Here is a 12147-nt window from a genome sequence, read left to right on the forward strand (position 1 = left end):
TTTTATAAAGAGAGAGGAATACAGGATAATAAGTGATCCCACAGCATTCCTCTCTAGTTCCTCCTTTTTACTCTCTCATCCCATCCATAAACCTTATGTTTTGTTCCTGACTTCCAGGCCTGTCTCACCTCCACCTGATTTCCCTGGCCTTCCTGCCCAGCCTGGGGCCCAGAATCAGCAACTGTAAAGATGCTACCCCTGACACACAGAGCTGTGACCTTGCCCCATCTCTGTCCAGTTTCTGCTGCTTGACTCTTGATCTCGGGCTGCCTCTGCACATCTTCCAGCACAGGAGCTTTTGTCACCGTCTTCATATCCACAAGCTTACCCACACTTCCTCCCTCTGAGCAGGTAACCTCACTTCATGCGGTACTGAAAAGACAGGTTCTGTCCTGTGAACTCCCATCTTCTCAGCCTGGCTCACTTTCCTCCCCCAGTTCCCCTTCCTTACAGGCTAATGAGTATCACCTCCCATCCTGCTGGGTCCCACTCCATCAGTTATCCTCACTCTCTCCTTTCCATCCATCCCTTCCCTGGGCTTCTCAAGTCTCTCTTACCTAATAAAGAAATGTTCCTGCCACCATATGATCCAACAATTCTACTCCTGGATATATATATTTTTAAAAAAAACCCACAAAACATTCATTTGAAAAGAAACATATGTCCTAATGATCGTAGCAGCATTATTTATAATTATCAAGGTATGGAAGCAACCTAAGTGTCCATCATATGATGAATGGATAAAGAAGACATGGTGTATATACATACAATGGAATAATACTCAGCCATAAAAAAGAATGGCATTTTGCCATTTGCAGCAACATGGATGAACTTGGAAAGCATTATGCAAAGTGAAATATGTCAGAGAAAGACAAATACTGTACAATACTTCTATGTGGAGTCTAAAAACTACAACAAACTAGTGAATAAAACAAAAAAAAGAAGCAGACTCACAGATATAAATAACAAACTAGTAGTTACCAGTGGGAGTGGCGGGAGGGAAGCAATATAGGAGTAGGGGGAAAAGGGGTTATTATGGGATTATATGAAATCATGTGTGTGAATGTTTTGAAAACTGTAAAGCATTATAGAATTTAAAGATTCTTTCATTCAATAAAAATAAAGTTTTAAAAATAAATTTAAAAAAGAAATGTTCCTAGTGAAGTGCTACTCTTCCAAGTCCCTCCATCAGGTCACATTCAAGAATAGTCTATTGATCTAGCTCCCTTTCCTCACCATCTCCTTGCTCCATAGCCTCTGCATGTGGCTGCTCTCCACTGACTGCCTTCATTAGGGACACTAAAGTCCACTAAACCACTAAGTCTATCATATTATGTCTCTCTCAATTCAAAAGACTTCCTGGAGAGCCCACCAGGCTCCAGACATCCTCCCAATCCCTAATGACTTCCTCCCCTTGGTGGTCTGGGCTCCCCCAACACCTGTGCCACTGCCTTCCCTGGCTCACTTGGACTCCTCTGATTGCTTCTCCAGCCCTTCCACAATCCACCAAAGGATGGTTCTCCAGGTTTCTGCCCCTTTCTTCTCTCTTTTTAGTGATATTTACTCTCATGATTTCAAAGTTTCTGTCTACAAATGACCCCCAAATGTTTATCTCTGGAAAGTCAACATGTTCCAAGGCAAACTCACTGTCCTCCATCTCAAATCAGGCTCATACTCATTTCTTATATTTTTCTGTCCATGGCATCACCATTCTCTCAACTTTCCAGGCTGGAAACCTCAGTGTCACCTTGTATTTCCACCTTGCCCTTCAGTGCTCCCTCCCACAGATTATGATCATCCACAGATTAGATCAAGTCTTTTCTCCTCCCATTTTGAGAACAGCAGGGGCCTCCTTCCTGTCTCCCCTACCAATTCAATCCTACAAACAAGCCTTCCTGAAGCACTGCTCTGATCCTGGTTCACTCCTACAATCAGGACCCCTCATGCTCTAGCACGCAGGGAGCCCAGCCTCCTTTCTAGTCTTTTCTTTCTCTAGAACAAATTATACATTCAGTAGAGAAAGAAAGGGAAAGCTCTCTAAAAGAACTGAGTGATCAGCTCAAGAGAAATCAAAATGGAAATCCCACACATGCCCACACTGAATAAATGTTTTTGGGGAAAAAGTCTAGAGATGTATACCTTCTGCATCTACCCCAACAACAGAACAGCCTGGTTTTGACTCTGTCTCCTTCTCATGGCCTCAGCTGATGCTCCTACCCTCACCTCACACTGGTCTCCACCTAAACCAAACTGCTATTTCAAAAAAGTGCCAGTGCTTTCCAGACACTGACTTGGCTCACTCCTTTAAGACTCACTGCAAATGCACCTTCCTTCTTGGTATTTTTGCTGATCCCTTCGATCAGATGTGCTGCCTCCTTCCTGTAAATCCCCAAAGTCCTTGGCTAGCATTCCCTTATGCACTTATTTTCTGCATTGCATTACAGTTAGGTATTTATCAGTTTTTCTCCCACTACTCATCTGCAAGCTCCTCTAAGTCCCAGGGTAGGGCCTCCCTGGTGGCTCAGTGGTAAAAAAATCTGCCTACCAATGCAGGGGACATGGCTTCAATCCTAGGTCAGGAAGATCTCGCATGCCTCAGAGCAACTAGATCCATGTGCCACAACTATTGAGCCCATGCTCAAGAGACCAGTAGCTGCAACTAGTAAAGCCTGTGCCTATGCTCTGCAAAGAGAAGCCACTGCAATGAGAAGCCTGCACACAGCAGCTAGAGAGTAGCCCCTAGTTGCCACTACCAGAGAAAAGCCCACACAGCACAGCCAAAAATCAATCAATCGACCAATAAAAAAGTCCCACATTATGGGGGTCCCAGGCTTCCCCAGTGGTACTGTAGTAAAGAACATGCCTGCCAATGCAAGAGACATAAGAGACATGGGATCAGTCCCTGGGTCAGGAAGATCCCCTGGAGGAGGGCATGGCAACCCAGTCTAGTATTCTTGCCTGGAGAACCCCATGGATAGAAGACCCTGGTAGGCTACAGTCTATAAGGTCACAAAGAGTTGGACACAACTGAGTGACTTAGCATGCAGAAAGAGCAGAGAGGGGGAAAAAGGACCGGAGAAAATATCTGAAGAGGTAATAGCTAAAAACTTCCCTGAATGGGAAAGAAAAAGTCAACCAAGTCCAGGAAGCACAGAGAAGAGTCCCTGAGACACACAGTAATAAAACTGACAAAAATTTAAAACAAAGATAAAATATTAAAAGCAACAAGGGAAAAATGACAAATAACATACAAGGGAACTCTCATAAAGCTAACAGCTGATATCTCAACAGACACTCTACAAGCCAGAAGGGAATGGCACAACGTATTTAAAGTGATTAACAACCAAGAATACTCTACCCACAAGACTCTCATTCAGATTTGATGGAGAAATCAAAAGCTTTTCAGACAAGCAAAGTGAAGAGAATTCAGCACCACCAAACCAGCTGTATGACATATGCTAAAGGAACTTCTCTAGGCAGGAAACACAAGAGAAAGAAAAGACCTACAGAAAATAAACCCAAAACAATTAAGAAATTGGTAACAGGATCACACATTAATAATTACCTTAAATGTAAATGGATTAAATGCACCAACCAAAAGACATAAACTGGCTGGGTGGATGAAAACATGTCCATGCATGCACTTCCACTTACATCACGCTGCTTAATCCCTCAAATTGTATGTAATTATTTTATATTGTTAGGTTAATCATGTTCCCATTATGACTTGCAATTATAATTATCTTTTATCTGACTATTGTGAAAACTGATAAACATCTTTTACTATTGTGATTATGTAACTATTATTCACTTAATACTGTTTTATCATGACTAGTCAACAGAAAATAATAGAATTCTATATCACTAATACTACCATTTAAAAGAAAAACCTGTAATCACTTTTTAAAATCCAGATGCATATCAGAATTATCTTGGAATTTTTTGAGGAATACAAATACCCAGGTATTGCTTTTTTTCTCCAAAGCTCCAGATGCGTTTCTAATGAGCAGCCATGTTTAAAAACAACCGGGCTCCAAAGTTCATTGCAGGACTGTTTATAATAGCCAGGACATGGAAGCAACCTAGATGTCCATTGGCAGATGAATGGATAAGAAAGCTGTGGTACATATACACAATGGAATATTACTCAGCTATTAAAAAGAATGCACTTGAATCAGTTCTAATGAGGTGGATGAAACGAGCCTATTATACAGAGTGAAGTAAGTCAGAAAGAAAAACACCAATATAGTATATTAACGCATATATATGGAATTTAAAAAGATAGTAACGATGACCCTATATGTGAGACAGCAAAAGAGACACAGATATGAAGAACAGACTTTTGGACTCTGTGGGAGAAGGCGACGGTAGGATGATTTGAGAGAACAGCATTGAAACATGTACATTACCATATGTGAAATAGATCACCAGTCCAAGTTCAATGCATGAAACAGGGCACTCAAAGCTGGTGCACTGGGACAACCCTGAGGGATGGGATGGGAGGGAGGTGGGAGGAGGTTCAGGATGGGGGACACATGTACACCCATGGCTGATTCATGTCAGTGTATGGCAAAAACCACTACAATATTGTAAAGTAATTAGCCTCCAATTAAAATAAATAAATTTTTAAAAAGAAGAAAAAAAACACAACTGGACTATATGATTATCTTTCATTTTTGTCTAGATCTTTTTACTTTTTCTATTTCATATTCATTCAGTGTCCACACTTCATTTAGTTTGTTTTCCTAGTTCTCCATCTCTTCTTTTTATAATGTTCTCTCTCAAGCCTTTATCAAATGTAATAGAAAATCTTTTGTATATATATGTATATAGTATGTATAATATACATATTTTAGAATACTCGGGAATTTTTCTCTAGCTAAAAAATTTATGACATTTTGATTCCACTCGTTTGACTTAGTATGAATAGAATGCTAGATTTCTAACTTATATTCACTCAAAACTTTGATATAGTTCCAAGTATTTTGGCATCTAGTATTACTGCTAAAAGTCTAGAAAATTTATTATCTTAGTGATCTTTTTTAAAAAATTTGAATGAAGCTTGAAACTGCTTATCCAATTCTGAAAATATAAAGAAATACTATGTTGTTAAAAAATAGGAAATTAACATGTGATACAGTATTATTAACTAAAATATAGATTTTGTTCAAATTTCAAAAAAGTTTATGCTAGTGTCCATTATTTGTTTTCATAACTTATTCAAGACTCCACATCATATTTGATTGTATTGAGCAGCTTCAGCAGCATGCAACAAATTCTGGTAAATTCTCTTTTCATTTTTATTCTATTACAAACATTTGCTATGTCCTTGTTATGGCTCCTTAGATACACTCATCATTTAAAAGTAGACATATAATTTCCAAATACATGGTATTTTAAAAGAACCTTTGATGTTAATTTCTCATTTTGATATTAATTTCTCTTTAAAATGCTTTCTTCTCTGCAATCACCCTCTATGTTTTTCCAGTCTTCTAACTGTATTGAACCTTTCAATGACTAAGTCAAAGATCTCTGGTAAAAGTCACATTGAAAATGTGACTTGAAAAGTCACTTGAAAATATGTGGGTTATTTTCTTTCTTTTTTTTTTTTTGCTTATTTATTGAAAAAAATATTAAGTAATTTACAAATTCCTCTGTTCCTCTCTGACATGAGAGGAATAGTACATCTCCACTTGCCGAGAATGGTGACACCAGCATAGCAACTGAAACCATCTGTAAACAAGGCTTGTGGTTATTTTCCCTTCTCCAACTGACAATACAGAACTTGCCATAAGGGCACAGGTATTAGTAAAAGCATAAGCAAGCTGGAGAGTGAACAATGGCTCCTACTTATCCCTTTTCCTTGAGATACCATTGGCACAAGTTCCACTGAAGAAAGTTCCCTGTGGCCTGACTTTGGCCAGGGCGCAGGAATCACCACTGGTTGGGGGCAAACACCTGCGGTGACCTGGTATCTCATGTTAGGATACTATTTTCAAATATCTTTTGATATTGATCTCTAACATACTTCCACAGTGATAAGAGAACAGACTCTGTATTATTCCATTACCTTTATGCCATCAAATTTTTGCACTTGGTTTTATGTCCCTGGATATGTTCCAGTAGTCTCTCCTAGTTTATAGTCTATGGGAATTTGAATAGAATTTGTATCCTACTGTTGTGTGGAAACTGTATAAATCTTAATTATGTTGAATTGGTTCACAGTGCTTTTCAGGTCTACTCTCTCCTTCTACTTCTCTGTATCTTGATTCTATTAACTTTTGAGAGTTTAATATTGAAACTCCAACTAAAAATCTTAATTTATCCCCTAAAAAAAATTATAATATATAGTGGAACTATAGGTAACCTTGTTCTATATTTTCTAAGTCTACTATAAATGTTATCATATTTTCATAATTTAAAAAATTTTTTAAAGAAGCAAAAAAAAAAAAAAAGTCCCAGATCGACCTTCTTTCTCTCAGAATTCCTTATATAACAGTATCTGAAAAGGGCCACAAAAGGAACATGCAACCAAAGTGAATGTGCTTAGAGTGGATAAAATATTCACCAGGGCATGAGATGATTGAGAAGGTCCTAACCAACCTAGAAATGGAAACCTCAATCCAGGAAGAGTTCCTATATAAGGGACTTCTGCAAAGAGTTACTAAGGAAGACTTTTCCTTCTCTAAGTAGTATTTTTGATCCAATCAGTTCCCATAAATATTAGCCAACCACAGCACGTGCTTTTGAAAGCACCAGAGAGACAGGCAAAAATGAAAACAAAACCCAGCAGAGGTCAGAGCTAAGAACAACCAAAACATCAGAAAACCAGACATCAATTTCCAGGCTGGAGACTGAGAAACACGGACTCACATATTCTGAGTGAAATCAGAAAAGATGACAAACAAATGGACACTGGGAAACGAATGCAGCACCAACAAAGTCCAGTCCATCTAATGGGATTCTGCAGCCCAGGGACTTTACTAAACCTAAACTAATCCTGCGGTCACTTCACTGGCCTCTCAACTGCTCTCCTACCCACACAGTCTTCGTCCCCCTCATCTACGTACTTACTCACCCAAGTTCCACTTTTTTCCCAGTCTTTCTTCCAGTTATTGTCAAACCTACTCTCTAGGGACTGTGTGCAAATACAAGTATTCATTTAATAAAACTTACTAGGAAATGTAATTGTAGACTTTACTTTTTAAATAAGTATGTACACACATACAGAGAGCAGTCATTAGTGAACTGGAACTGAATCTTGCAGAGCATGATAGGAATCACAGAGCGAGCCCACCCTGCGGATGGAGTCTGGACTTTTGGAAGCTGAACGCATTCTGAGCACGCTAGAGCATGGAGCATGCGCATAGAACACAGCACGCCTTAGCACACACTCATGGGTGCCCTATTTCCTGGGCTTCAGGTTGAGTCAAAGTCAATTATGGCAGGGAAAGTATAACATGTGGAGCATTTGCAAGCCACCCCTTTTCCCCTGCAACTTATAACTAAGGCCAAATGGCTCTTACCTCTTTTAAAAACTTATTAGAAGGTACCGCCTTCCGCCGCGGCAGCCATTGTGGAAAAACAGCCATGGCTCTGCGCTACCCCATGGCTGTGGGCCTCAACACGGGTCACAAGGTGACCAAGAACGTGGGCAAGCCGAGGCACAGCCGCCGCCGCGGGCGTCTCACCAAACACACCAAATTCGTGTGGGACATGATCCGGGAGGTGTGTGGCTTCGCCCCTTACGAGCGACGAGCCATGGAGCTGCTCAAGGTCTCCAAGGACAAGCGGGCCCTCAAGTTCATCAAGAAAAGGGTGGGGACACATATCCGCGCGAAGAGGAAGAGAGAGGAGCTGAGCAACGTCTTGGCCGCCATGAGGAAAGCAGCAGCCAAGAAGGACTGAGCCCTTCTCCTCTGTTCACAATCACAATAAATCTTGCCCCCCCCCAAAAAAAAAAAAACTTATTAGAAGGTACCAAACTCACTCTAGGATTCATTAGTCTAGTAGCTAATCAGGAATAATGATCTGCCAGAAAAGATGGAAAAAGCCATTCCTCTAAATAAAGCCACTGCTCTATGTTCCTCTGGGACTGGGAGAGTCCACTGAAGAAATCATGCATTATTGCTCGTTTTGAGTTTCTCTTTGGAAATTTGTCCTAATGTTTGCTTTTGAGTCTTCAAATATATATATATAAAGCAAAGGCTTCCCAGGTGGCACCGTGGTTAAAAAAAAAATCTTCCTGCCAATGCAGGAGACACAAGAGACATGAGTTCTATCCCTGGGTCAGGAAGATCCCCTGAAAGAAGAAATGGCAACCCACTCCAGTATTCTTTTCAGGAATAGTCCACGGACAGAGGAGTCTGGGGGGCCACAGTCCATAGGGTCGCAAAGAGTTGGACACAACTAAGCATACACACAATGAAATGGTTTAGAGCATCTTCTCCTGCTGATGGAGTTAATTTATGCAAAAAAAGAAAAAAACAACCCTCACATTTACAAAAGTCTCTAACAATGTCCAGAGATTACATCTCAGAAGTAGTTCTGAACATGGTTTATGTTAGGTGGTGTCAAGGGTATAGAACAAAGGGGAAGGAGACCCAGAGATTTATCTGCAGCCACAGAACCTTGTAGCATGGCACACTTAGAGAACTAGAATACAATTGGAACAGTTTACTTGTCTTCCATCAGAGTGGGACTGATTTTATCCCATGTCTTCTAGAGACAGCACCTGCCTGAGCACAGCCTCACTGAGCTGGGATGCCCTGGGAGCCCACAGCATGGTCAATCCTACAGCATATTACAACTTCCTGTTCTCCTCTCCAGAGCTATTCAAGAACCATATCAGGCCTGAGGAGTGGGCGCTATTTGTCCTCCATTTGCCTGTAGTGCTTTTTTCTTAAGTGCCAACATAAATAAGATTCTAGTTTTCAAAACGGTCTATATGTAAACGACTGTTTCCTTGTACACTATCTGCTAGCAATGCCATCATCACACATGGCCTTCTTTTACAGAACATGTGGAGACTGCGTAAGGAATAAATGACGTCATCTTGAGCAGATGCTCCTACTGGCAGCTACTCAGCTGATCTCTGTGATGGAACTCAGTCCTTGGGACCCAAGAGAGTTTGTACAAGCTAATTATTCTACTCCCAAGTAGAGAAGAGTGTTCATAAATGGTTAACTTCTGGCTGAGGGCAAAGGTCTAGTGGGCTCAGACAACTAAACTAAAAGTAACAGTACTCCCAACTACAGTGAGAGGATAAAGAGGTAACAGGATTAACAAGGCAGAAGAAGGGGTGCGGCAATACATAAAAATGTCCACATGATGGAGCAAGATTTTGAGGTTGAGTGGTTAACTCTGGGTAGGTCCTCCTTTGCAGGTAGTATGATAGAGTGGAAAGAGCAGAATTCCATCCCAGTCTTACCTGCTTAGACCCTGAGAAGTTTCCCCACCATGTAAAATAGGCATGATACCTACCTGCCTTGATTGCTGTGAAGATTAAAAAGACAAAGAAGTGCCTAATCAAATGCTTATCACACAAGGGGTATTCAACAAATGTTCACCTCCCACCTCCACACCCTTCTTTCTTGCTCTTTCTTCCAACTGCTGAAAGCCACACTGGCTCCTCTTCCATCTGGTCAAAATAACTTGGGAAGCTTGATCTTGATACATCCAAACACCACTGACCTCCACTGAGCCACCCACATAAATTCGCATGGTAACAGACCCAGAGGCTGAGTCAGCCTCTACAGCTTTGACTCTCCCAACCAAAGGACAAGTTTTCTCTGGGGATTGTACAACTTTGATGAAAAAAAAAGAAAAAACAGCACGGGAACAAGCAGTACAGAGAGAACATTTCACATGCTGTCTCAATCATTAGAAAGTTGCTGTATCATAGCCTTCAACGTTGCAGGAAATGCTATAGAGATTTCACAAAGGCTTCTGAGCCAAATGTGGGTTCGTGTTAAAGTTATCGTGGACACAAGCCTTTCTTTAATAAAACTGAGCATCACCAGCACTATCAGGACACTAGGCTCTGCGGGAAAAAGCAGAAGGACAGCACATGCTGGTCATGTGGGGAGACGGGGGTGGGGAGGGGAGAAGAGCCTCGACAGAGAGACAGATGGACAGAGTAGGTCAATTAAAAATGCCTCTTCCTTCCCTTCCACTTCAGTGGATTTTTATACAACTCTGTGCTGTGGGCCCTCAGCAAATATGCCACAGGTGTGTGTGTGTTTTCCCTTTTCTTGTTTAGATGAAAACACCAGACAGAAATGGGTATTAAGGGGAAAAGCAAACATTGCAAATGGGATAAAAATAAGGTTTTATGTTTAAACTGAGTTTTTAAAACTATTTGTATTTTATTTCTTTTGTATAGATTTGTGTTTGTATTCCATACAGATCTGTAATTTTTGCTTAATGATTCTAAGCAATCATTAAGAATCAATAAGCTGATCTGAGTGCTTTGCATTCTCAAAGAATAGATCATTTATTAATACTTACATTGGACTTTACTCAAAGCACTGTCTCACTAGCTGTCTACTAGCTTCTAACTGTAAGACAGGTAGTATTATGTCTACTTTTGTTTGAGAGATGAGGAAATTGAGGCTAAGGGAAATGAAGTGATTTTTCCCCAAGGTCTCACAGCTAGTGAGCCAGAGTTAGGACTCCATCCCAGGTCTCCTGAGAGCAAAGCTGCTCCTCCCCCACCAGGCTGCCTCTCACTGATTTCCCTCAGTACACGTTAACAGCAGGGCTTACCTTCCAACTCTTCCTTCTCATAGTGGATGTTGAGAATTGTGCTGGTCCCACCCTGATCCACCACAGCTTCTTCATCTGGTCTCTGTTGAAACATAAGTTAGTAGCCACAGTAATACTCATACATTCATTCAAACTTTCATTCAAGTACTGTGTGTTTGCCTTACCCTTTATGCAACACTGAAGGGGAAAACCTAATGGTTTACAGATATTTTCCATTTGAACCTCACATTAACTCTGAGATGCAAATATGGCAGCCATTCTTTCTCATTTCATAAATAAACAGCCTGAGTCTCGGAAAACTTTAAGCAGTTATTGCCCAAGGTCAGAAACATGGTAAAAGGCAGAAGTAGAATTGAGCCGAGGTCTTGTAACTATGGATCCCATGTCTTTCCCACCTCCATACTTTACCCATAAGTCTGGACAACATATTGGAATTTTGCAAGTGGTGTCAACCACATTGCCTCATTTGGTATAAGCTGGTCTCTTTGAGGGGATTCCCTGGTGGTCCACTGGTTAGGACTCTGTACTCTCATTGCCAAGGACCCAGGTTCAATCCCTGGTTGGAGAACTAACATCCCACAAGCTGCATGGCATGGCCAAAAAGAAAGTGTTGGTCTCCTTGACCTCTCTGCAGCATGAAGCCTATTTACCACTCTGTCCCTCAAATACTCCATTCTGCTCCTCTGCCCCATTCTAAGGTTCATCTCCTTCCTGCAACCATAATTCCCAAGGATGAGCACTCTGTCTTTTGTTTCCCATGCTTGAGTCTTGCAATTTCAACAGCGTACTGAAGCTATGAGGCTCAGTATTTGACAAGCCACTGGGATGCCATGCCTCAAGACCCATGTGTCTCAAACCCAAAGAATCTTCCTTCCAAACTAACATCCTGTGCTCATTTACTTACTCCTACCCATGGCTCCACGGCTCCATGATTTCTTAGCCCACATTTGAAATTTCTAACTTATTCATCCATTCCATGTATTGAGTACCCATCGTATACCTTCCAGGAAACAGTTTCCTTTTCTTACCAAGTCCTCCTTTGCAATTCTCTCAGGTCCACTCTCCACTCTCATCCTCTCTATCACCCACTCTCCCGCCCTTTCAGTCAGAGTGGACATTGTTTTCAGTTCTGGAATCACACTCATATTCTTCGCTGAGCACTGTTCCCTCAGCCTAGAACTATCGCCCTCTCCCTGCTGTGCCCACCTCCACCACCAGCAGCTAACACTTATTCATCATCCCAATCTCAGCCTAAAAGTACTTCCTTAGAAGCCTTTCCTGACTACCCTCCATTTATATGCCCCCGAAGTACACTGTATTTCTCCTTAGAAATGAAATCTCTCTGCTCCTTAGGGATGGACCATATCTGTCTTCCTCACC

The 12147-nt window shown here is 41.2% G+C and overlaps 1 protein-coding gene and 1 pseudogene across 5 annotated transcripts in view; one reads left to right on the forward strand and one right to left on the reverse strand.

The window, feature by feature from the left end:
- The window catches only part of SLC4A8 (solute carrier family 4 member 8), a 109665-nt gene that overhangs the window by 55609 nt on the left and 41909 nt on the right, over window positions 1-12147 (reverse strand). For all 4 annotated transcript variants that reach the window (XM_086399379.1, XM_086399377.1, XM_086399376.1 and 1 more), the window contains one exon: window positions 10768-10849. Coding sequence is in view for 2 of the 4 variants with exons in the window: in XM_086399376.1 (XP_086255502.1) it covers window positions 10768-10849 (82 nt within the window). In the remaining 2 variants the exon portion in view is untranslated. The remainder of the gene's footprint in view (window positions 1-10767; window positions 10850-12147) is intronic.
- Window positions 5432-7966, forward strand: LOC147371583 (large ribosomal subunit protein eL36 pseudogene; annotated as a pseudogene). Its single transcript, XR_015163643.1, has one exon. The product of XR_015163643.1 is annotated as a large ribosomal subunit protein eL36 pseudogene (transcript).

The sequence above is a fragment of the Bos grunniens genome, chromosome 5 (genome assembly GCF_055505025.1).
Source record: "Bos grunniens cultivar Pamir isolate PY7600 chromosome 5, Bosgru_T2T1.0, whole genome shotgun sequence".
In the NCBI taxonomy this organism is placed as follows: Eukaryota; Metazoa; Chordata; class Mammalia; order Artiodactyla; family Bovidae; genus Bos; species Bos grunniens.